At 41.0% G+C, this 26,884-nt stretch overlaps 1 protein-coding gene across 1 annotated transcript in view; it reads left to right on the forward strand.

The window, feature by feature from the left end:
• Window positions 1-26,884, forward strand: part of Dusp16 (dual specificity phosphatase 16) — an 89,899-nt gene that overhangs the window by 30,627 nt on the left and 32,388 nt on the right. The window contains exons 2-3 of the mRNA XM_008837558.3: window positions 4,206-4,798; window positions 7,046-7,184. Of these exons, the coding sequence (XP_008835780.1) occupies window positions 4,571-4,798; window positions 7,046-7,184 (367 nt within the window). The 5' untranslated portion in view covers window positions 4,206-4,570. The remainder of the gene's footprint in view (window positions 1-4,205; window positions 4,799-7,045; window positions 7,185-26,884) is intronic.

Genomic DNA, 26,884 nt, shown 5'->3' on the forward strand with positions numbered 1-26,884 from the left:
ATATATATATAAAACTTTAAAAATGTTCAAGGGGTTAAGGTCTTATACAACCTATGCTAATGTTCAATGTTAAACATATAAAGCATCAACTATTTGATAAAATATAAAATATACCAGAAATGGTGTTTTTTTAAAAAAATTTAATCTTATTTTTAATATTTGTGTGTGATGTGTGTGTGTGAGAATGTGCACACATGCCATACACATGTGTAGAGGTTAGAAGACAAGCTCGGGTGTTGATCCTTGCCTTCCACCTTCTAAGAGACAGAGTCTCTTGTTTGCTGCTGTGTGTGCCAGGCTAGCTGGCCCATGAGCTTCCCATGATTCTCCTGGTCCTGCCTTCCATCCCACTGCAAAGGCACTAGGATTACAGATGTGCATCTGGCTTTTAAAAAAATACTGGATTTTTTAGTTTTATTTTATGTGTATGAGTGTTTTGCCTGCATGTATGTGCTGCATGTATGTGAGTGTACCCATGTTGTACAGGCCATATGCTCGTGGAGGCCAGAAAAGGGCATCAAATCCCCTGGAACTAGAGTTACAATGTGGAACTAGAATTAGACATCATGTGGGTGCTGGGAACCAAACCCTGGTTCCCTGCAAGAGCAGCCAGTACTCTTAACCCAGGTCAGCCTCAAACTGTATATAGTTAAGGATGACCTTAAACTTCTAATTTTCCTGTGTATCTCCCAAGTGCTTTGATTATAGGTGTGTATCATCACATCTAGTTTATGTGGTACTGGGGATTGAACCTAGGGTCTTGTCAATGATAAGTAGACACTATGCACTGAGCTACATCCCTAGCCCACAGAAAATTTTTAAAAGTTAGAGTTGGAGGGGCTGGAGAGATGGCTCAGCAGTTAAGAGTTCTTACTGCTCTTGCAGAGGACCCAGGTTCAGTTCCCAGTACCCACATCAACCAACTTACAACTGCCTATAACTCCAGTTACAAGGTATCTGATACCCTCTTCTGGCCTCCATGGGCATTTCACTCATACTGTATACATAAACTTAGGTAGGTACACATAGATGTACATAAATAAAAATGAATAAATCCTTACAGAACTGCTCAATTGTGTTACAAAAAAATACAAAATTAGCTCTAGAAAATTAGAATTGACACCGACTATGGGATTTAAGTTGAAATTTCCATCTGTAAATAAATAGATTAAGCCATTGTTATCTCACCATCTACAACCCCTTGGGAGGGTTCTGCCCCTTACACAATTGAGTTAGGACTACAGAAAAATCAGACTTTGTGTGTAAGGGAGTAAAAGAGGGCTCTAGTTGGCCTCAGTACAACACTGAATGAGTACAACCTAAACCTTCACTTTCAGCTGTTGGCTTCAGGTACATCCATATTAGAATGACTGTGAGAGATCCTGTCTTGGTCAGGGCAAGTGTCTTTCTGTATCTGCAATAGCAGATTCTGACCCTCTGGAAGCAAAGATGGGAATTTTCTTACCCAGCTTGTGCATACTTGCTATCTTCTCCCTCTTGTCCCTTGATCTCCTAACCCAGATCAGTGCTTTGTCTCAGCCTGATTTTATCATTGTGAGGAGCCAGTGAGCCTCAAAGACTCTGCGCTGTTGTTGGAACCAACTTGCTTCTGTTCTCAGATTTCTATTTTCTGTGCCGTCTGGGCACCTTGTGGACAAGTCACGTCATTCTTTCCCAGTCCAGTTCCATTATGGGAAAAGGTGCTGAGGGAAAACTGGGTAACCCAGTAGTAGGAGCCCTGGTTTGGGAGTCAGATGTTTTGAGTGCAGGACCTTGTATTGCCATGAGCTGTGTCCCTGAGCAATCAGGATTTTATTCCATGCTATGGCTTCAGTGGGTGCTTTGCAGAAGTTTAATAGCTTATAGGACAAACCTGCTCTAATTTCTTCAGCTGAAATTAGAGATGACTCTTGTTCCTCATTGACATAAAGACATACTGAAATTAAATAAAATGTAATGAAGCATGTTTCTTGAAAAGACAAGACCTGACATTCTGCATATTAAATGCACCTGACTTGTAAACTAGGATAATATAGATAACTGTATAGCACAGGCTGGAATTCAAAATTCCTTTTTCTCAGCCTCTTGTGTCCTGGGATCAAAGGCAGGCACTATCATACCCAACTTCACCAGTACATCTTTAGAGCATCCCCCTCCTTTCTCTGTTTGATCATACTTGCTTTTTCGCTTAGGAATTTTCGATAAATTAGACAATTTTGTCTTCAGAAAAAAATTTGTGAGTGGAAAAGGTCACTTCTACATCTACATTTTGTAAGGGAAAGTACGTAACCAGTGTCCTGGTTTGGTTCTCCATTGCTTTAACAAAGTACTCTGATCACTACCAACTTGGGGAGGAAAGGGTTTATTCTGCTTACATCTCCCAGGGGACAGGGAGCCCAAGGTAGGAACTCAGGGCAGGAACCTGGAGGCAGGAGCTGGAGCACAGACCATGGGGGAATACTGCTTACTGGTTTGCTCCCCTGGCCCATCCTCAACATGCTTTCTTTTTAAAAAATATTTTATTTTTATTTTATGTGTATGAGTGTATTCCTGCATGTATGTGAATGCACCTGTGTTGTGCAATGCTGCAGTAGTCAGAAGAGGGCTTTGGATTCCCCTGGGACTGGAGTTAAGAACAGTGTGTAGCTGCCATATGGGTGGCTGGGACTCAAACCTGGGTCCTCTGCAAGAGCAGGCAGTGCTCATAACTGCTTAGCCATCTCTCCAGCCCCTCAACCTGCTTTCTTATATAACATAGGCCCACCTGCCCAGGGGTGGCACCACCCACAGTGGGCTGGGCCATCCTGTATCACTCAACAATCAAGAAATACCCCACAGACATGGTCACAGGCCAGTCCAATGGAGGCAATTTCCCAGTTGAGGCTACCTCAACCCAGGTGTGTCAAGTTGACATTAAAGCTATCCAGTAAATGGCAAGGCCACTTCTCTTTCTAGCCTGATCCCTTTCTCTATGCCTCAGCTTGGAATTTGTAAGTTTAAAATTAGGGTATATAACCTAAAGATATATGAAGGCTCTACCATCTTGTTCTGAAATCGCGACTCAAATAATTATTTGTAATTTTGAATTGTCTTTGGAACAAGAAACGTTTTGCTTATTATAGTTAAATCGAGCACGTTATATTCAAGCACATCTTATATTCAAGTGGAAGTTAGAAATTTAATACAAAACCATTCCCATCAAATGTTTATTGTCTAGGAGTTAAATGGCAACAGCAGATGTCTAATTACAGAGAGCTTTCATAGAAGCAGAACTGGAGCATGATAGGAATCTAAGAATATTGAAGGCTAGGCTTGGGCCTAAATTGTAGACACCAAACTCCAATTAATGTTAATCAGGAAATAGTTCATTACAGGAGTTTGGTAAGAATGGGGAGGTATTTTTAGGGCTCTGCATGTTGGTTTATAGTCCCAAGTTAAGCGGTGGAATTTGCTAAGGTTGGGAGTTAGTCCTGAGAAAGCAGTATAAGACGGTGAAGGGGAAAGCCTGTGACAGATAAGGAACTCAAGGTGGAGGGACGGTCCTGGGAAGAAGACAGGCCAGGGCCAGGGCCATGAGACTACCTCTGGTAGAGCTGGGTACATCGCAAGCCTCCAGCATTGTATTGACAAGCTCACCAGCTATTTTTGTCCCACTTTTCCTTAAGTAACTGACATTTCTAGAACTTTCTGTTTTCCTGCTCCTTCTCAAGGGGCTGCTCTTTGTGCTGGCACTTGTCCACTCATCAGAATAATTCTTAAGCCACCAGAGAAGCCTTTTTTTCTCTTCCAAATGATAATGGGGTTGCTAGCTTGGTTGTTGGCTCTTGTTCTTTTGTTCTGTTTTCAAAGAATAAGTAAATTAAATGAAAGAAAACCATTTGGAATAATCATACTTTGAACTCTTGTTATAGCCCTTTAATGTCATACAACTCATTTAGTTCTGGGCCTCAGGTGATTATAATTTGTTAATGTTTTGTTTTCTTGAAGTATTTACATTTTGAAGTGAAAAAATCAGAATGAACAGCACAGTTGTTTTTTCTGAAGCCACAACTACTTAATCTTTTTTGTTTGTTCAAATGAAACAGTTCATTAAGTATGGAATTAGATTAATGAAGTAAATATTATGAATCACACTGCAGTCTGGTGCTCATTCTTATTTTTCTGACCCCATGTTTTGTTTTCTGTCTGTCTTTCTCTCTGTGTAGGCTGTCAGTCCAGTGTAAAGCTGTTGGAGCAAGGGAGCAAAGGTAGTGGATGATGTAATAGCCCGGCTGTCCCAAAGCATCTTTTGTTGTGGAATGGTTATTCCAGTCATCTCTCTATGAATCACATGTGAGGGGCTGCTTTGTGGAAGGGGTCCTTTGCAAGAGCACGTCAACGGGAAAGAGAAAGAGACATTCACTTGGAGGGCTCTTGCTGAAAATGGGTTTAACTCTGCTTTTGCCAGTCACCACCAGCCTGACCTCATACATTTCTAGTACAATGGAGTGGCTGAGCCTTTGAACACACCACCATTACATCATCGTGGCAAATTAAAGAAGGAGGTGGGAAAAGAGGACTTATTGTTGTCATGGCCCATGAGATGATTGGAACTCAAATTGTTACTGAGAGGTTGGTGGCTCTGCTGGAAAGTGGAACGGAAAAAGTGCTGCTAATTGACAGCCGGCCATTTGTGGAATACAATACATCCCACATCTTGGAAGCCGTTAATATCAACTGCTCCAAGCTCATGAAGCGAAGGCTGCAACAGGACAAAGTGTTAATCACAGAGCTTATCCAGCACTCAGCAAAACATAAGGTAAACGCTTTCTCTCTCTCCTTCTAAATTAAACAGACACACTGAATGAGGGATAATTTTAATGGAAGCTTCGTTTTTTAAATATTTTATTTATTATTTTATGTGTATGAGTGTTATGCCTGCGTGCAGGTAAGTGCACCCATGTCATGCAGTGCCCACAGAGGACAGAAGAGGCTGTCGGATCCCCTTGAACTGGAGTTACAGACAGTAGTTAGCTGCCATGTGGGTGCTGGGAATTGAACTCTGGTCTTCTGCAAGAACAGTCAGTGTTCTTAACTGCTGAGCCATCTCTCCAGCCCTGAAGCTTCATTTTAAAGTACAGAAAACAATTTGATGAAATTTCACTGCTTTTTAAATTTTGGTAACTGGTAATATCTGAAAATAAAGTACTAATCATATTGTTACCTTAAGAATATTTTACACTAAGCTAGGAATGGTGGCTTATACCTACCTGTTCTCCTAGCACTTGGGAGGCTGAAGGAAGATTGCCAGGAGTTCAAGGCTAGCCTAGGCTATGTAGCTCAAGACTGTCTCAGCATGCCAGGGGGAAGAAAGAATATTTTAAGCTATAGAGAACAGTTAACTTGTAATTTGGACAAGTGCTATGTTTCTCTATCCATGTATTAATGTCTTGATGAAATTGCTTTATCAATTTAAACATTATTTTGTATCATCTACAAATCCACCGAAAGTCAACCTTTTCATTATTAATATGTGATAATATTGGTCAAGACATTTTGTTCAGGAAAAGTTATTCCTGAGATAATGAAGTATTATATGTTAGAGAAAGCTATATCTTTCCCTCCTTTCCCTCCTCTTTTCTTTTCCTTCCTTTCTTCCTCTTCCTCCTTCTCCCTTATTTCCTCCTCCTCCTCCTCCTCCTCCTCTTCCTCTTCCTCTCTCTCTCTCTCTCTCTCTCTCTCTCTCTCTCTCTCTCTGTACAGGGTCTCATGTGCCTTCTGTCTGTTGGGGCTGCTCTAGAACTTGCTATATTGGCAACAATGGCCTTGAACTCCTGTTGAGTTCATCTTTTAATTCTAATAAACAGCTGATTTCTTTGTTGTTATATAGGAGCCATTTTTTTGTGTGTGCTTATGTGTGTGCGAGTGCGTGGGGGTGTGGGGGTGTGGGTGTGTGGGTGTGGAGGCCAGAGGAAAGCCTGTGTTATCCTCAGGAATGTCAGCCACCTTGTTTGAGACAAGGCCTCTCATTGACTTGGAACTCACCATTTAGGCTAGACTGGCTGGCCAGGGAGCCCCAAGGATCCTCCTGTCTCCACCACACATGTACCGCCATGCCCAACATTCTTGTATGTGTGTGGGTTGGAGTGTGGGTTGGGGTGGGGGGTGGTGGAACTCAGGTCCTCATGCTTGAGAGGCAAGCACATTACCAATTGAGCTGTCTTCTCGGTTCCTTATAGGGATCGTTCTAAGAAATGTTTCTTTAGGTAAAGAATTAAGTTTATTTTGCAAATTATTTGGTTTGTGAATTTTACTCTTACAGTATGAAGCTTTGAACACATCATAGAAGTAGCATCAATTTAGCCTTTAAAAATATTTTTTTATAGCTGGGGTGGTGGTGCTCACCTTTAATCTCAGCACTCGGGAGGCAGAGGTAGGCTGATCTCTGTGAGTTCAAGGTCTGGGCTACATAGTTCCAGGTCAGCTGGGGCAACAAGGAGACCCTGTCTCAAAAAGACAATATGAATATATAATTTTTAAAGCATTAATCCACTGTATGCTAACTTTATCTAATAAACCAACTAAATCTCATCTTTGTTACATTATTAACTGAAAACAAGAAGCAGTTAGTTTGAAATCCAGTAAAATGTGAGGTCTTACTCAATTAGTGGTTTGTTTAGATTATTTTTTCTTACCTCCTTTCTCTCTACTCCCCTTTTTTTTGAGACAGAGTCTCAGTAGGCCCGACAAGTTGTTTTTTTTTTTTGTTTTTTTTTCCCCCAGTCTTTTTGAGACAGGATCTCTCTGTAGCCCCAGCTGTTCTGGAACTCACTATGTAGACCAGGGTGGCCTTGAACTCACAGAAATCCGCCTGTCTCTGCCTCCCAAATGCTGGGACTAAAGGCGTGCACTACCACGCCCAGCTCAGACAAGTTTTAATGTTAGGTAAGTGTGGCCTTGAACTCCTGATCTTTCTGCTTCTGTCTCCCAAGGGCTGGATGTGCAGGTGCACTCCCATGCCAGGCCCTCACCTTTCTTCTCAACAAGCTTCACATTTGCATTTTAGGTGGACATTGACTGCAGTCAGAAGGTGGTAGTTTATGATCAGAGTTCCCAAGATGTCGCTTCCCTGTCATCAGACTGCTTTCTTACTGTGCTTCTGGGTAAACTGGAGAAGAGCTTCAACTCTGTTCACCTGCTTGCAGGTAAGGCTGTGATACAGTGGAAGGGACTTGGTCTATCATTTCCTTTTATGTAAGCAGTTTCACAACTGGTGCATAAAGTGACTTACAGCTTTTGATTGATGTAACTGTTCATTTGTTTTGAATACTATTGTTCTTCCACATTAGTGAGTGTATTTTTTATTTGGTTTTAAGACAGGGTCTCATGACTCTGTAGCATGAACTGACCTGGAACTCACCATGCAGCTCATACTGGTCTCGAATTTGCAGGAGTCCTTCAGCCTCAGCCTCCCTAGTACTGTGATTATAGGCCTGAACTACCTGTCTTGGTCAGTGTATTCTGACTTAGCTGAAATGCCTCTTGATCTTTTATTAACTGAAAATGCTACATAGGGCTAGCTCGGAGCTACTTGCTTCTCTCTGCTATTTTTCTGCTTACCTGCAGTGTAAGAACACCAAATGATCTGCCTCTTAGCTCTTGTAATGAGTTCTCACCCCGTGGCCAGAGCCAGACCAGTATTGCAACATCAGACCCTTCCTGGAAGCATTAAGAGTCCGGAGAGACTATATACAGAATGCTTATTCTAATGATTAGGTAAACAATTAAAAAATTGTTGTTATTTTATGTGTATGAGTGTATTGCCTTCATGTATGCAAGTGCACCCATGTCATGCAATGCCCAAGGAGGTCAGAAGAGGGCATCAGCTCCAACATGTGGGTGCTGGGAATAGAACCTGGGTCCCCTGCAAGAACAGCCAGTGCTTTTAACCACTGAGCCATCTCTCCAGCCCCTAGGTAGATGATTTTAAAACTTAATAGCTTGTGTATTTTTATTTTGTTTTTATATTTTTAAAAAAATCTCAATTTATAAATGCTAAGCAAGTGAATAATTTTAAGTACATGGGAAGGGCCCAATGGGAAGAACTGTTCACCCTGAGGGAGAGCAGTGTAGGAAGTTCATCTCAAGGAATTCCAGAACAGATTATTCATCCTTGCTTGCCTGTTCTACAAACTTCTCTCCCTGGCACTGGCTCACAGAAGGGAAATACAGTTGGCCAGTGCATGACCTTAACATAAAGCTGCTGTCAAGGCAAATTCCCCCTGTGGTACTCAAGAGTATTTTTAAAAATTTGATCTAGGAAAACCAAAATATTGATAGGTATTGTCATTTTCCTACCTTTAGTGTTTTTGGAAGGAAGATACAGTGAACTTGATGTTATTGGCAATTTTTAGGATACACATTTCAGTTTTAAGATTAATCATTTCGTATGTAAAGGGTTTTAAACTGCTAATACTTTGAAACTCTATGCAGATTTAGATAAGATTTCTTCATGTCCAGTTTTCTTTCACAGATTTTTGCTTCAACTCTCTAAAAACAAGGACTCAGATAATGTCTTTTTTTTTTTTTTTTTTTTTTTTTTGAAACAGGGTCCCCCTTTAGCCCCAGCTGTCCTGGAACTCCCTGTTTAGACCAGGCTGGCCTTGAACTCACAAAGATCCACCTGCTTCTGCTTCCCAAGTGCTGAGATAAAGGCGTGCGCCACCATGCCCTTTTTTAAAAGATTTTATTTTTATTTTATGTATATGATGGTTTTGCCTGCATTTATGTAAGTGCACTACATGTATGCAGTGCCTGCAGAGGTCATAAGAGGGTGTCAGATTCCCTGGAGTTAAGGATGGTTGTTAGCTGCCATGTGGGTGCTAGGAACTCAAATCTGGATCCTCTGCAAAAGTAGTAAGTGCTCTTAACCACTGAGCCATCTCTCCAGCCCTTCAGATCACTTCTAACCACACCTTTTATTTATGCTGTGATTATATCTGGTCTCTCTGTATGTATCCTTAAGTGAAGCCTGCTTTTTTGAGAATGTCATTTACAGAATTTTATGACTTTGAATTACAAGAATTACAATTATTTTGTTCTGTTTCTGTTGGTAGGTGAGCATGTGAGCATGCAAGCATGCGTGTGTCTGTCTCACTGGGGATGGGACCTAAGACCTTGCATAATACTGAGTGGGTGCTCTATCAGTGAGCTAACCAATTCCTTCCCTCCCACAAAAATGATAGGCACATTCTTTTAATTGGAGTATAAATGGGCTAAATACAACTAGTATTAGAGTTCCACTAATGCTAAGTTTAAGTGCTCCTTGGACTTACTTCAAATACTATTAATGGGATCAGGGTTTGTTGTGATCTCGGTCCTTTGCCCCCCTTCAGTTATTGGGGATCACTTACGTTAGGCAAGCACTGTATCACTGGGTCACACCCTTAGGTCCAGTCTTTAACGAGTTTGTGTACTAAGATACCATGCCCTGCTTTGAGATCCCTTTCCAAGTGGGGAGTACTGGCCTGACAGCTAGGCCAAGCAGACACCCTTTAATGTAGGTTGTCTTGCATGTCCTTTACTCCCTTGCTGAAGAGCACTCCTTTGTTTTCTGGCAAGGTTCTTTCTTATCAGTCATGTGTGGCTTTGGGAGAGGCACTCATTGGGCAACAAGGAAGAAAAGGGCTCAGTCTGACCAGCTGAATCAACCCTAGGGACATGTATGACACACTGAATCAGAACACCCTCTCGTCCTCATTCATAGGAGAAATTTGTCCTAGGCCTAAAAGGAAGTGTACTTGGGCTTTGCTAAGAACCACACTGACACCCTGTATCCACATGTACACTTCTAGAATTCTATTTTTCAGCTTAGAGGGGGCTCCCAGATCTGAAGTGCATTGTTGGGAAGTTTCTCCATAGTTACGTGTCTTCTGACACCTAAGACAGTGACTGTCCTGACTGGTTAAAAGCCCCCTAACAATCTCAAAGCCACTGACCAGTTGGGTATTCTCTTGGTTAGTTTATTCCTTGAAGTAGAAAATTAGTGGAAAAAAAATGTTGGGAAAAAATCTTGAAAGGCTTTGGCCTTTCCTTTTTCCTTTCCTTTCTCCTTTCCTTTTTCCTTTCCTTTCCCCTTTCCTTTCCCCTTTCCTTTCCCCTTTCCTTTTCCCTTTCCTTTCCCCTTTCCTTTCCCCTTTCCCCTTTCCCCTTTCCCCTTTCCTTTCCTTTCCTTTCCTTTCCCCTTTCCTTTCCTTTCCCTTTCCTTCCCTTTCCCCTTTCCCCTCCTTTCCTTTCCTTTCCTTTCCTTCCCTTTCCCCTTTCCCCTTTCCCCTGTCCCCTGTCCCCTGTCCCCTGTCCCCTGTCCCCTTTCCCCTGTCCCCTTTCCCCTTTCCCCTTTCCCCTTTCCTTTCCTTTCCTTTCCTGACAGGGTTTCCCTGTAGCTTTGGCTGGCCTGGTACTCACTACAGAGACCAGGCTCCAGTTCACAGAGATCCTTTGTCTCTGCCTCCCAAGTACTGGGGAAAATGTCATGTGCTTCCATGATCAACTTATTATTTTTATTTTATAAAATAATACATTTGGGTGTACTGCCCGAATGTATGTAAGTGTACCCATATTGTGCAGTGCCTATGGAGGACAGAAGAGAGCATCAGATCCTCTGGAATTGGAGTTACAGATGGTTGTTAGCTGCCATGTAGGTGCTGGAATTCAAACCTTGGTCTTCTGTAAGAACAAACAGTATTCTTAACCACTGAGACATTTCTCCAGTCCCAAAACTTCAGAAAAAAACTTCAAAACAAACTTGTTTCTTGGCTTTTACTTGTTCACTATTGATCACATTATCATTTTATTCTTTTTGCCACCCTTGTCTATTTCCAAGAGTCCTAGATTTTATTTCACAGAACTGAAGAAAATATAGAAGGAAAACCTTTAATATAGGCTTTCACTTTATATTAACATAGAAGAGAGGGGGAATAGACTGATTTAATAGCAATAAAGATAGCTACAGATAAACAGTACTATTCTGGTACTTTCCTGTTTCCCCGCTTTTTCTGTGAACAACTCAGGCTATGGGAACTCTCATGATACTCCTCACTGTCACAGCCAGTGACCCTCATAATCTTCTTGCTCAGCCTCTTGAGTGTTGGAATTATAGCTTCATGTACCCATGCCTGGCCATCTTTCCTCATTGATTAAAAGCTGAAAAAGGGTGGCTTTGGATATAGCAGTGGTAGAATATTTGCTTAGCAAGAAAGATCCTGGGTTTACTCTCATCATCCTCCTGACTCTAGAAGGGAGGGAAGTAGGGAGAGAGGGATGGATAGATATATGGAAGGATGGAGGGAGGGAGAGAGAGAAGGAGGGAAGGAGGGAGGGAGGGAGGGAGGGAGGGAGGGAAGGATAGAAGAAAGGATCCATATACTCAGTTTTTTTTTTTCCTGGTGGTGATAGAAATCAAACACAGAGCAGGTGCTCTACCACTGAGTTATATCCCTAGCCCCCATGTTCATTTTTATCCAGTGATGAGTTACAGGATAACTGTACAGCAAAGAAAACCCATAGGTGAATCACAGACTTCAGGTTTGTGATAGTGGGTCAAGGACATTTCCAAGTTCTCACCATGTGCCTTAGGCTCATATCTACAAATAATTTGAGAGTCTTCTAGAATTTTCTGAAGCTAAATTGGAAATCAGATGCTTTTTCTCAAAAACTCTTTTGTGTGGTAGCTCTTTCTCAGCCTTTCATGGTCATAATTGTCATACTTTATGGGATGAGGCAATATATAAAAAATTACATAAAAAATTTAAAGCATTAAATTATTTTAGCCAGAGGGGTTCATCAAATACAAGCGTAAACTGCTTTGTTCTATGCTAAACAGCAGTTAAGTACTTTGTTGGGTACAGTCTCAGGTACTTTGCCAAGGACCTCTATAGACATTCAATATCTGAATATAGCTAAGGTCTTAGATTACTGTTTGCTATGGTTAAAGAACAAATACATATTTTTTGTTTCATTTTGAATAAGGTTTTCTGGACTTAAGTGGACAAAATGTAAATTGAGTCTTTAAAACATCTGATAAAAGACAATATTTCAGTGAAAAGCACTCTGATCATTCAGAATTGGTTGCCATTTGTCTAAAAATACCACAGTGACTGAGAGTCACTGTGTATATACCTGCATATACAGTGGAATTTTTTAGCCTTAAGAAATTAAGGGGCTGGCGGTTATAGCTCAGTGGTAGAACATTTGCATAGCATATATGAGGCTCTGGGATCAGTCTCAGGACTGGAAAAGAAGTTATGCCATTTTTTACAACTTGAAATAAGCCAGATATACTGCACCAGATCGCTTATATACACTGAAGCTAAAAAAGTCACAGAAGTAGAGAGTTGAAGCAAGATGTGGCAGTGTGTGCTTGTCGTCCCAGGACTTGGGAGGTGGAAGCAGAAGGGTCGGGAGTTCAGCATCTTTCTTGACTACACATCCTAGGCTATAGGAGACTCTGTTTCAAAAAGCCAAAAACGGGCTGGAGAGATGGCTCAGCGGTTAAGAACACTGGCTGTTCTTGGAGAACACCCGAATTCGAATCCCAGCACCCACATGGCAGCTAACAACTGTCGTAACTCCAGTCCCAGGGTATCCAACAGCCTCTTCTGACCTCCACGGGCATTGCACGACACAGGCACACTTACCTACATGCAGGCAATACACGCATACACATAAAATTAAAAAAAAAAAAAGCCCAAAACAAAGAAACAATTAAATGGTGGGTCCAGCAGCTGGAGGGTGGGAATGATGGGGCTGATGTCTGTTAAAGACTTGTTAATAGTTAATAATATGTTGTAAACATGAAATATGCTAAGAGGATAGACCTGAAGTGCTCTCATTCTACTCACAAAAAAGGGTAGCATATAAAGCGTGCTACCTCAGAATTTATATGTGTGTCAAATCTCACTTAAACATACAAGCTTTCCTTGCCAGTCATACCTCAAGAAAGCTAGAAGAAAAGGAATCACTTTTGCCCATGTATTGTCTCGCTCTTCTCTGAGTCTCAGCTTGCATGAAGTTATCCAGATTGGATTCTTTTCTCAAATTGCTACCTGCCAGCAGGGTGAGTAGTTTATGCCACTTCCTAGCCACCAGTGACTAAGACATAATGCTCGAGACTAGCTTTTGATAAAATGGACTACAGAGCCAACTAAAATAGTTCCTTGGCTCCTCATTCTGATACTTTTCACAAGCCAAACAAAAGCACCTTGGATGACAACAGTGACATCACTCTTCTCTTGGCCCAATTGTGTCACTTGTGTGCTCTGGAGAGACACCATATCTAGGTATATTCTTTGTTTTTTTTCACTTTAAGCCTCTAGAGTTTGATGGGCACTTTGTGGTTGTGCTCTGGACTGGGCTCTAGGGAAAGCAAAGGCATATCCCTGCCCTTGAAAATCTAATGTTTCATTTGGGAAAACATGTCTAAACAGGATGAAACAAAGGGAGGCATACAATCTTGTGCTGTGTGATGTGATAAGAAATATGATTTGGTGTAGTCTGTAGAAATAGGGGAAGACTCAGTTACAGCAATGGAATTTTCATTGAACATTGAAAGCTGAGTAAAATTTTAGTGGGAGAATCCTTATCTTTCAGTGGGGGGGCATGATTTTAAAAAGTGAGGTGACAGCATGGCTCAGTGGGTAAAGTGCTTGCTGCACAAGCCTCGTGGATCCCCAGAACCCACTAAAAAGTGGGAGAACTGATTCCACAGACCTGTCTTCTGACCACCACACATATGTGACACAGTCCCCTCTTACAAATAATAAATTTCTTTTTTTTTTTTTTAAAGTTAGGAGCTGGGGATGTAGCTTAGTTGGTACAGCTCTTAATTAGTATGCATGAAGTCCTGGGTTCAATCCCTAGCAACACATAAACTGATTGTGGTGGAACATGCCTGTAATTAGCATTCTAGAGGCTGAGGCAGGATTGTGAGGTCAAGGCCAGCTTGGGCTGCATCTCAGTCACCAGATTTTTTTTCACATCTAAGAAGTCCTCTCTTTTTGCTGTCACCTAAGTCAAGCCAACATCCATCTCCCAGAATTTTCCAGGAGTTAACTGGTCTTGCCACTTTCCAGTCCATTATGTACACTGGAGCTAAAGTTCGTTTTTTAAGTTTATAGATTGCATTACTTTTTAGTTTAATACGTACCAGTAATTTTAAGTAAATTACAGAATCCTTAACTGACTCCAACAGTGGCTTGACTGTTTCCTCTCTAACTTTATCTAAAGCTGCTTTCTCTTTTCCCCTTCTTTCTCTCCTTCCCCACTTCCCTGGCCCTCCCCTCCACTCTGTTCCCTCTCCTTTCCCTTTTCTATCCTCCCTCCCTTCCTTCTGAGCTCATTCAGTCTTTATCCCATTTGCTTTAAATCTACAGCTTCATGGTCTGGGTCTCCACAGAGACTTGGGTTCTCTGCCACTTCTCTAGGTGTGTCCTAGATTGAATGTAATTTAAAGCCTTCTCCTAGTTACTAGATACTGTCAGTCTAGTTCTTTAGCTGCCAACTAGAATTAGCTAACTGTTCATCTAATAATTGCTTGATTAAAATTTGTCTCACTCAATTGTCAACTCCAGAGAGGGCCTCTGTCTTGGTCACCACAGGTCCCATTACCTGGCACTGCATCCAGCTCATAGTACATGCTCATTTAAATGTTTTTTGTTTTGTTTTGTTTTGTTTTGTTTTGTTTTCAGTCTGAATCCCAGTGGTTTCTTTTGTTGCTTGGCTGACTGAATGGGCATCCTTCTCTTCCTCTGCTGCTCTTTGAGGTCTTCTGTGAAATGCTGCATTTGGCCAAAGAGAACACGTCTTGTTATTTTTTGAATGACTGGAGATGGAACCTACGGCCTTATATATAATAGGCAGAGTGCTCTACCACTGAACTCTATCTCCAGATACCTTTTTTTTTAAATTATTATTTTTATTTTATGTGTATGTGTGTATTGCCTGCATGTAGGTAAGTGTACCGTGTTGTGCAATGCCTGCAGAGAACAGATGAGGCTGTCAGATCCCTTGGAACTGGAGTTACAGACAGTTTTAGCTGCCATGTCGGTGCTGGGATTCAAACCCGGGTCTTCTGCAAGACTAGCCAGTGTTCTTAACTGCTGGGCCATCTCTCCAGCCCCTCCAGATATATTTTTACTTTTGAGATGTGGTCTCATTAAATTGCCAAGGTTGGTCTTGAAATCATTAGCCACTGAACTTGAACCTGTGATCCTCCTGCCTCAGCCTTCCAAATAACTAGGATAACAAGTCTGCCCCACCAGACCCAGCTAAAGATTGTTGATAGAGTGGAATACACATATGGTCCTGAGCTTGCCTATGGGTAGATTAGGAGGCTTTGAACTTCACATGGAAGAATCTAAGACATGACCTGTGCAGTGATTCACAACTGTGTACTAAGTAGTCAGATTTGATTCCGGAGTCATTCTCCTGAGAGCAGACTTACATTCTTTTTTCCTCTTGACTTGTAGTGTTACCTTAGTTGATAATCTCATTTCATTGTGCCTTGATGATCACTTAATGACACATTCAGCAATCACCTCATCCTTCTTGGGGGTGTGATTATAATTGTTGTCCTAACGGTTTCTTGAGGGTGTGCTCTCAGTTACCTGAGTTACAAAGATAGGGCTGCACTCCACACTGTTACGGAATCCTGGACCACTTAGGACATCAGAGAAAACTTACTTGCTGTCTTTCATAAAAGTCCCTGGGTACCACAGGAAGCACAAGGAACCAGTGTTACTTTTGGATGATCAAAATGGTATTCACTAGATCTACCTTTTTCCTCTTACTAGCAGAAAAATGAATTTGTTGCCCCATTCTCCCCTCACCCTAGAGTTTTCTGGGACATTGTAATTTATGAATAGGAAGCAGATTTTTTGCCCCCACCCATGCCAACATAACTTTGGGCTTTGAATGGAATCAGGAAATCCTTTTTGAATGCCAAAAATTTACAAGACTTCTGTCCATCAACAGTTATTCATTGTAAAAAGGAAGGATTTAATAAACATTTATTGAATTCTAATAATATGCCAGGCAGTATGCTAAATGGTGAAATGATTTTTAAAAAGCGTTGTTCATAATGTATTATAGCTAGAGAAATATGACAAGTCACAACACACACACACACACCCACACACACATACACACATACACGGTTAATTTACAGTTACCAGATCTTTGGCAGATTCTACCCAATTACTCGTATAAACTTACAGAACTTCTGCTTTTTTTTTCTTTTTAAATTTTATTTATATTATGTGTATGAGTGTATTGCCTGCATGTATATGAGTGCACCCGTGTCGTGCAATGCTGCAGAGGTCAGAAGAGGGCTTCAGATTCCCCCTGGAACTGGAGTTAAGGACAGTTCGTAGCCTCCATGTGGGTGCTGGGAATTGAACCCGGGTCTTCTGCAAGAGCAGTCAGTGCTCTTAACCGCCGAGCCATCTCTCCAGCCACAGAACTTCTGCTTTTTAAAAAAAGATCTCATGTGGCCCAGGCCAGCTTTGAACTTGCTATGTAGCCAAAGATAACTTTGACTGCTCAGTAACTCTGTTCAACCTCCCAAGTTGTAGAATTATAAGCAAGTGCCACAACCCCAAGTGAACTTTATAGAACTTCCAAATTAGACACCAGCAAGATGGCTCAGGAGGTAAAGACCCCTGCCATGAAACCTGGCAACCTGAGTCTGATATCTGGAACCACATAGAGGTGGAGGAGAAAATCAGTGCCACAAAGTTGCCCTCTGACTACTTTATTCCCCTGTCTTTTCCTCCCCCACCACATACCAATAATGAGTTTTTTCTTTTAAATTAAAAAAGAAGAATTTCTAAATTATCTAGACCATGTTCAGATACATTGGTCAAGGGGATATTATATATACTCTATAAACCTAAAAAGAAGAAGGAGGAGAAAAGAAGAAAAGACTGGAAAGATGGTTCAGCAGCTAAGAGCACTTGATACTCTTGCAGAGGACCTGAGTTCTGTTCCCAGCACCCACATGACAGCTCACAACCACCTATAACTCCAGTTCCAGGGGATCTGATGCTGTCTTCTGACCTCCAGGCACATACATAGTATATACATGCAGGCAAAACACATACACATAAAAATAAATATATCTTAAAAAAACAAACTCAGGGGCTGGAGAGATGGCTCAGCAGTTAAGAGCACTGACTGCTCTTGCAGAGGACCCAGGTTTAGGACCCAGCACCCATATGGTGGCTAAAAATCATCTGTAACTCCAGTTCCAGGGAATCTGACACCCTCTTCTGTCCTCTTTGGGCACTGCATGACATGGGTGCACTTACATACATGTAGGCAATACACCCATACACATAAAATAATAAAAATAAATAAATATAAAAAATAAAACTCAGCATTTAATATAGTAAAGGAAGGTAGTATTCCGAATGAAACCTTCATCTCAGTGGTGAATATATGTGTTCAGGAGGTTTTGATACAATATGCATTTGTGGGCCATAGTAAAATATTGTGGAATATACTGCTGTAGAAGAGGTGTCATGTGTGCTTGCTTGTGGTTTGGAAGAAAATATGAACTGAACTGGAATGTTAAACTGCCAGAGGCCCTGCTGGATGAGAAACAAGGCTGTAAAGCACATGTAGGACAGCGGTGGGAAATAGTCGAAAGATTGGGTTGGAATTAAATTTTCTGCCTGAGTGATTTTGGATTTTATTTTGTGGGTAGTTAGAATCAGAAAATATCATCAACATTATTTTGGAATGCTTTATCTGGCAGCAGAGTAGAAATGAATTTAAAAGAAGAAAAAATTTGAATTCAAAGCTATTACTGAATTTATTCAAGTATAAGGTATGGCATTTTAGACTAGGTGGTGGTAGGGCAGTGGAAGGCAGGAGCAGAGAAGCTACACAGGAACATCACTGTGTTGGTCCCAGGTGAATGCTGCTGAGGTGACTGGGATTGGAGTAAAGAGGAACAGGATGCAGAAGGAAAGAGGGAGATTTTGACTTTGAATTTATTCTTAGGTATTGCCCTAGTTACTTATTGCTATAATAAAACACTGACTAAATCAACTTGGGAAGGAAAGGGTTTATTTCACTTTACAGTTTACAGTTCATCATGAAGAGGAGCCTGGGCAGGAACCTGGAGGCAGGAACTGAAACACAGACCATGGAAGAATGCTTCTCACTGGCTTGCATCCTGGACCTATGCTCAGCCTGCTTTCTTACACAACCCAAGACCACCTGCCCACAGATGGGAACACCTACATTGGGCTGGGCGCTCCCACACCACTCAACAATTAAAAAAAATGCCCACAGGCCAGTCTAATAAAGGACATTCCCCAATTGAGGGCCCCTCTTCCCAGGTGTGTCAAGTTGGCAAATGAAACTATCTTGCACAGGAATCCATAGATTTTAAATGGAAATGACCAAGAGGGATTGAAAATGTTAGATTGGAGTTTAGAGCATTAAGCCCAAAAGTTCAGACTGAGAACTTCAGAGTTCTCATTCCAGGTAATAATGAGCACATGTGGCCTCCTTAATGATGGAAGTAGAGTCCTAAATCCTTCCTTCCAGGAAGTCCCAGGATACTGTTGACTAGGCTCTTGTCTTCTTGTCTGGCAAGAATGCAAGCCAGTGAGCAGCATTCCTCCATGGTCTGTGTTTCAGTTCCTGCATCCAGGTTCTTGTACTGGGAGACAGTCAAGGTTGTCTCTGTGAGTCTGGCTCTCTTACTTCTAGGGCATGCTAATTTTATTCAGCCCAGTGGTGGATTCTGGCTGTATTCCTTCTGATTGATTATTTTTGTGATATTCTTTAAAACAATCTTCATTTGTTTGAGGCATTTATGCAAAGTCTGGAAGGTGTATGTTTAAGAGGTTATACGTTTTCCAACAGTTTAAAAGATGAGCAAACTAGCTATTACTCTGCATTTTCTGAAACCTTATTTAAATCACACCCTCAATGTGATGAAAGTGTGTTGTATGCATGTGTGAAAATGTCATAATGAATCCCATTATTTTATAAAATTAATATATGCTAAAATCCCCAACAAAACAAAAAAAAGCAATGCTTGATTTTGCCAGCTGAGTTGATTTGGGCACTGTTAGTCTGAAGAATAGTCACAGCTGGATTTCTGAAGCATGGAATAACAAGCTGCATTATTTTAATAGTCCATAATTTTGAAAAATTTTTTAATGTGTAGGAGTGTATTGCCTGCATGTATGTGAGTGCAATGCCTCGGAGGTCAGAAGAGGGCTTCAGAATCCCCTGGAACTGGAGTTAAGGATGGTTTGAGGCTGCCATGTGGGTGCTGGGAATCGAACTCACGTCCTCTGCAAGAGCAGTCAGTGCTCTTAACTGCTGAGCCATGTCTCCAGCCCAGTACTTTGAAATTTTTAAATTCATTTGTTGTATATGTGATAATTGACTTCCCAAATTAGGTTATAAAGATCTTTCCAGTACCCAGTGGTTCCTGTGTCAGAGTTGTTTAATAGAGGTTAAGCTTGTATGGAGGTGTCACTGTACAGGACATGTTTTCTGAGTCGTGACTTCTCAGGCTCACAGAAGAGTTTCCAAAGCAATGAATGTCTATCCACTTGCTCTTTATCAGTGGATATGTAGTGCTCTGGTAGCTACCAGGTGGATGGGACAAGAGTTTAAATGCATGCTTAGGGTCCTGTGGGGTTTTCTGATGCTTAGTGGCGGTTTGGCTGCATGGGGCATGGATAGAGTGCTGCTAATGTTATAAAAACTCTGTCATACTGCCTCATTCTCAAAATGATTTCTCAAACCTGAGTAACTTGGCTTACACCAGCTTATTTACCATCAATGAAAAATTACAGTTATATATCTTCATTTGATTTCTTTAAAAAAATTTTTTTTATGTGCCTGAGAGTATTGCCTGCATATATGTAAGTGCATCTGTGTTGTGCAGTGACTGCGGAGGTCAGAAGAAGGCATCAGATACTGTGGAACTGGAGTTATGGACAGTTGGTAGCCACCATGTGGTTACTGGGAATCGAACCCTCATTTAATTTCTTTAGGGATACAAAACTGTGTTGCCTTTCTTTTCTTTTTCTTCAGTTACTTTCAATTGTAATGCATTCAGCCAACACTGGAAGAATTGGAAACACACTTAGTTTTGTTTTGTTTTGTTTTTTTTTAATATCTTTAAAACAAAGTTGCCTACATTAGTCACTTTGACTTAGGTATAAAAGATTTACTTTTTGGAGCAGTGAAAATACTTTTTGGTGAAATAAATATTTTGTGTTTTCAGTTGTTTTCTTTTTGCAGTTGTGAATTGTTAGATTTAATTTTCCATATAGAAAAAAAAAACCTCTCTAGAGGTGAGATATGCTCCAATTTTTTATCTACATTCAAAAATAAATAGGGGATTGTGTTTGTTATAGAAGCGTTTTGCTGTATGGAAGCATTAAACTATAGAACTATCTTTAAGACCTGGCATGGTGGTGCACACCTTTAATTCCAGCACTTGGGAGGCAGAGGCACGTGGATTTCTGTGAGTTCCAGGCCAGCCTGGTCTGTATAGCAAGTTTCAGGCCGGCTGGAGCTATAGGGAGACCCTATTTCAAAAAGACAGAAAAAAAACCCACAAAACCTATCTTTAAAACTGTGAAAACATGAGTTACATGAAACTGATTTAAATTTGTATATGACTTTTTAGGAAAATGTTTTCCAGAAAGTAAAAATTTTGGGGCTAGAGAGATGGTTCAGCAGTTAAGAGCACTAGCTATTCTTACAGAAGACCTGGGTTCAAATCCCAGCACCCACATGGTGGCTAATGACTGTCTATAACTCTGATTCCAGAGGCTCCAATGCCCTCTTCTGGCCTCAGCAGGCATTGCGTGACATGGGGTGTATTTACATGCATACAGGCAGTACACTCATACACATTAAATAAAAATAAAACATTTTAACAAGGAAAGTAAAAGTTTTGTCTAAGTATGATTTCTATGCATAGTCATAGGGTTCATTCAGAATATGGAGTGAGAGAGTCTCTGATTCTGCCTTCTCATGTTAGGCAGTTCTATCATGAAACAAAACTCCAATGAGTTACCTATCTGAATGAAGATGGGGGGGCAGTTCTTTGTATCTCTTTCCAGGAAACTAGCCTTAAAGTAGTTGACATCTTCAGTCTGGTTAAAGGAATAAGTTTAAATTTTAAAATTTGAGACTTGAAAAAAATGAGAAGCCAAGTCAACTTAGTGATGCACTCCTGTAATCCCAGCACTTGGGATGCAGAGGCAGGAGGATTGCTATAAATTTTACCCCAGTCTGGTCTATATGGTGAGTTCTAGACATGCTAAGATTACATAGTGAGACCCTGTTTCAAAAGTAAGACAAATAGGAGCTGGAGTGATGGCTCAGTGGTTAAGAATACTGGTTGTTCTTGCAGAAGACCCAGGTTCGAATCCCAGCACCCACATAGCAGCTAAAAACTGTCTGAACTCCAGTCCCAGGGGATCCAACAGCCTCTTCTGACCTCCATGGGCATTGCACGACATGGGTGCACTTACCTACATGCAGGCAATATATGTATATACATAAAATAAAAATAATAAACATTTTTTAAAAAGTAAGACACATAAATGTTTATTAGTTAATTAAACATGGACTGTCACTGAACAAAAGTACTACTTTTATGAATTATGTGACTCTTTCGCTTTAAGAAAATTCAGTTTGTTGGGCTGGAGAGATTGACTCAGCAGTTAAGTGCATTGCGTGCTCTTCCAGAGGACCGGGGTTTGATTCCCAACACTCAAATGGTGGCTAACAACCACCCTGTAACTCTAGTTCCAGGGGAGCCAACACCCTCTTCAGGCCTCTGCAGGCCTTGCATGACATGGATGTACTTACATACATGAAGGCAAAACACTCATACACATAAAATAAAAATGAAAACGAAAATACAGTTTGGGGGTTGGGGATTTCGCTCAGTGGAAGAGCACTTACCTAACAAGCACAAGGCCTTGGGTTCAGCCCTAAGCTTCAGAAAAACAACAACAAAACTTAGCAGTAGTGTGTGTGGGGGGCAGTTTTGCAGGTGATTACATGGACCAAAGGAAAGGGAAAAGAGTGGCTAATTGAAATTGTTAGTAGAGTTCTTCTATGCATTCTGTTTTATTTGGCATGTTTTCTCCCATCAAAATGGAACTGTGGTTTTTTACAGAAAATAGTACTTCTGACTGGAGTTTCGAAAGAGGTGCCCTTAGGGAAGAATTTTTCTTGGCTGAATGAGAATACAGTGATATATAAATTATATAAAACTATATATGCCTTTGAAGCGAATGTTTTCTCTGTCCGGAGTCATATGTTCTTATTTCTGCACACGCATTCTTTTGATAGATGGTGGAAGATGAACAAACAGCATCAGGGCCTTCAGCACTGCACTGTCTGCCTGACTCTCCACCTCCATCTCCCTCCAGCCCAGAAGTCTCTGAATGTGTCTAACTGCCTGTTATCCCTACGCTTCAGAGCAGCAGGGGCCAGTCCATGGCCATTCTGCAGCTCAAGTGTGTATAAGTGAAACATGTGAATCACTGCCATTTCACACTTTGTACTCTTCTAGACGGTGAACAGCACAAAGTGCAGGCATAGCAGAAAGCTGATAGGATTAGACAACGAGACAAGTTCATGAGCAACTTCTTAAAATACTGTGTTTTCTAAGTTTGCTTGGCTTTTCACAGGGACAAAGGATGGGGAACTTCTCTTATGGTTTTTATGTTGGCCTCTAATGTGGAGTGAGTGCTTGGGACAGCAAACAGTATGACAAGGTTGGATAATCTGCATTCAGTCTGTATCTGTTGGCCATTTGGAACAAAGGATACATAAACGAGATGTTTGCGCTTTTCTTGTGTAGACCTTGTTTGCAAGAGAATCTATGAAAGCCAAAGGGATGTTTTCAGCATTTTGAAACTGAGTTGCTGGTAAGGCCACAGGTAGTTTTTGATTGTTCAGAGTGTCCCATCTGTTGTTAATTAATGAAATGAAACTGGAAGTCAGAGCACAATAGTGAATGAAAGGTCAGTGAATGGAAAAAACTGTCAATGAAGGAGGATGTCAGCAAGTAGAACGTTGTCATAGATAAGATCAGGAAAACTCTTTGGCTGAGGGAGTATTTTCTGGAAGTGACTGGGAACCACAGTTTGGGACATTTCAAGCCAAACTGAGTACCGAATGAAGTTTCATTAAAATCTATTCATTATTTTTAAATGTTTGGGTATTGGTGTTTGTGATAGATACTAGTTGAAAATACCTAAGTGTTCTTTTTGTTTATAATGTGTTTTAGAATGTATAGTTTGGTTTGGCTTTTTTGTTTTGAGGTTGAACATTGGTTTCTGTCTTTGATTTATTTTTGTTCTCTGCCATGGGATTTTCTAGGGCCATGCTTTTGAGGTACGCTGAAGTTAAAGTCATCTTAGAACCCCGTAGGAATTAGTGATAGAGCTGGACCTTGAGTAGCTAGGCTGACTGACTCAATATCATGATTGTTGCCAAATTGTTTCCCTCAGAAAACTGTTCTCTGGAGGATGCTTACTTTCCCTCTGAGAGCTGTTCTGTGGAGGATGCAGAAGTGTCCCTCCGAGAGCTATTCTCTGGAGGCCAAGACATAGCTTCATCTTGACTGCCAACTCGCAAACTGTTTATGAGCAGAGCCTGCTGCATTTACATTTCAGCTAGTTGATTTGTGAGTTTTACTATGGGTTCCATGTAAGGTATATTTAGTAAGGCTCCTGTCAGATTCCTTTCCCCTCTTTGATTGAAGCGTTTGAAACACACAAGCACATGTATATGTGTATGTATATGTATGTTTATATGCACATGTATATGTATATAAGTGCCTGGAAAGGCAAGGCTTTTCATCAGTTTAGGAGAGGGCTATAGCCATTGTTGGACTGGTGCTAAGAACTAGTTTATCAGTTTAGGAGAGGGCTATAGCCATTGTTGGACTGGTGCTAAGAACTAGCAAATCACAGCTATATGATTGGGACACTGTAGCTATCAGCAAGGCTGTCCCTGCACCTGAGGGAGAGTTAGAGGATGTAAAAATAGACCTATATCCTTGCTAGTGATTACACAACGAGATTCTGAGCTTCCAATAATGGGAATAGTAACAGCATTTGCTTAGATTGAAAAAATACCTGTAGAGCCAGACATAGTAGAGCACACTTGTAATCGTAGTACTTGGTAGACTGAGGAAGGAGGATTTGATAGTTCAAGGTCAACCTGATCTACATAGTACATTTGAAGCCAGCCTGAGCTACATGGGGATGTGCTATCTCAAAACAACCAACCAACGACCCCCCCAATCCTCAAATAACAACAACAAACTTGTAAAGTTCTTAGAGCATTGCTTGTCATGTTTCATGTTCAGCATGTTCTGTGGTTACTTGTAAGTATTAGCACTCATAAATTTAAAATGTAGTTCAAGTGGCATTTCTTTGGATTCTCTGGTTTCTTTTTCTCTGAGAACATTTTACTGGAACATTATTTTGTTGGTTTTTAAATGACAGACTATCCCATGAACTACATTGGAGCCAAAACAGAATTTAAAATAATTCTTTAGTGAAACAGCAACATACAGAGGTTAAAGTTTAAAGTCATACAATTAAATTTACTATGAAGTTAGTGCCTGTCAGTTGTTCTGATTGGTAGATATAAAATAAGCAAGGAATGAGGAGAGCCTTTACTGTGTTGTTATGAGAATCACATGGGGTAGGGAACTCACCTGTATTATAGAATTAGAGACACCAAATAGGAACAAAACACTTGATAGAAATATTATAAATCCCAAACAGTGGGCGTTCGTGTACCCACATTGCTGCTTGCCTGTTTTTGAGACTACCTGTGGGTTGTACTTGTAGGTAAAGGAAATCCACTTGACTCTAGTCCGGTTGTTGCAGTGGTCCATTTATGTGGGTATGAATTCCACTGGCAATTAGATTTTAAAGGGATTTCCATGGTTAAATATGTTTAGAAAAACTTATTTGGCTTAAGTAAATTAAACCAATTTCTTTGGAGATACATTTTAGAGCCTTTAATATGCTAATGGGGCTATAACTCTTGCAGGGAGTCAGGACATGCAGTGTTTTTCTTTCATTTTGGACAGACACCCCCTCTGCCATCTTCTTGCAAGATACCAGTGCTCTGGAGTACCCTCAGGAAATGCAACCTTAGAGGCCTTGCAAAACTGTGTGTCTCAGGTGGATCCTAAAGAGGTGCTGGGGCAGAGGAAGGCCTCACAGATGACAACTGTTTTGTATGGATGATTGCTGTCATGGAAAAATAACCACTGATACCTACTTGAGTGCTTATAACAAAAGTATGAAATCATTATCCTTACTTTAGAGGTAAGGACAACAGGAGTCAGGAATTTGGAAACATTTCCAAATGAAACAACTAGAGTGTTCATTCTGGTCCCAGGAATGAACTCAGATACAGGAGCTTATACTCTAGCTTTTCCTGCTGTGTGATGATGGGGCTTATGCGTGTGCTGGCCTGGTGCAGGGCGGAGTTGTGTTCCTGGAGTGTGAAATAACAGTGAGATTTATGTGGCTGGAGGTCATGGTTGGAAATGGTAAGAAATGAAACCTTGGAGGTGCAGATCCCCAGGGGCCTTGTCCATCATACAGAAGAATGTGAGACTTCTGCACCCGCTCTGTCCATCAGCTTACCTTAGGAACTTTACTAATTTAAGACCTCTTAATTGCTTATGTGTAAAATAGTTTTAAAAGTACAGATACTTGGCACACAGTAATTAAAAGTACCAGACTGGTAGAACTAGCCTTCTTGGATGTTTAACAGACATACTTTGAGGCCTATACTAATTTGGTCAGAGGCACATAAAGGACCATTTTTGCTCCTTGCCCTCCTAGGTTGACTAGTTCCAGGGGACTATGAGACTCTCTCAAAATGCCCTGTAATTGTGGTGAGTCACCTGTCCTTTTGATCAAGGAGGCCTTGGAGACCCCATGAGATGGACTTGAACCAGTGTCCAGTCTACAAAGAGGAGGGTCAACACAGAGGAAACATTTCCTCCATGCTTCCAAGCAAAGCCAGCCATCATCAAGCAGGACCTTTGATTTATCCTCACATAGACAGAATTGGTAAAAGAAAGGAGTCAGGGGCTCCTCCCAAGCCCATGTGACCCCTGAAGTACAGATCCTCAAGCAACCTTAAGAGTAAAATGAAATTGGCTTATCTGAGCCAAGTGCATGGTCTTAAACACCCAAAAGGAAAGTATAACCAAAGATTAAAGTGATCAATATAATTACGAGTCCATATGTATATCTAAAGGCTACATAACAAGAAACAGTGCCAGACAGGAGATACCTTCCTTTGAGTTTTTGGCCAGGGTGGCCCAAGAGAGTCCCAAACAGTAACCCAGCATAGAATTGGGAAAATGAACAGCAGTCCCCAATCTTATCTAAAGGAATGTTGGCAGGTGATTGCTGCTGGATGAGGGAGAGCTGATCTTCCTAAAACAAGGAACTCTAGATAGGCTGACTAGACTCAGTGGATAGACAAGCACTGAGGAACAGTTGGGGGTGCTGACAATACAGTGGACAGTAACAGGGATAACAGAGTATATGGGCTCCAGTGGGGGGCGGGGGAGAGGGGCAGGCATACTCATTTGGCATGTGAGTATGTAAATGAGTAAGATTGTTTGGGATGTTCTATATGAAATATACACAAAAAAAATCAATAAATAAAAATATTAGTTATATTTGAGGAAGAAGCATAACAATTTGCTTCATGTTTATTAGTAGATGTGAAAAACATTACCATTGAAATACCCGATGACTTTATATCCATGCTCAGGTGCCAAGTATCTCAGAAAGTTATT

The sequence above is a fragment of the Nannospalax galili genome, unplaced genomic scaffold, assembly GCF_000622305.1.
Source record: "Nannospalax galili isolate Female #2095 unplaced genomic scaffold, S.galili_v1.0 scaffold210, whole genome shotgun sequence".
Lineage (NCBI taxonomy): Eukaryota > Metazoa > Chordata > Mammalia > Rodentia > Spalacidae > Nannospalax > Nannospalax galili.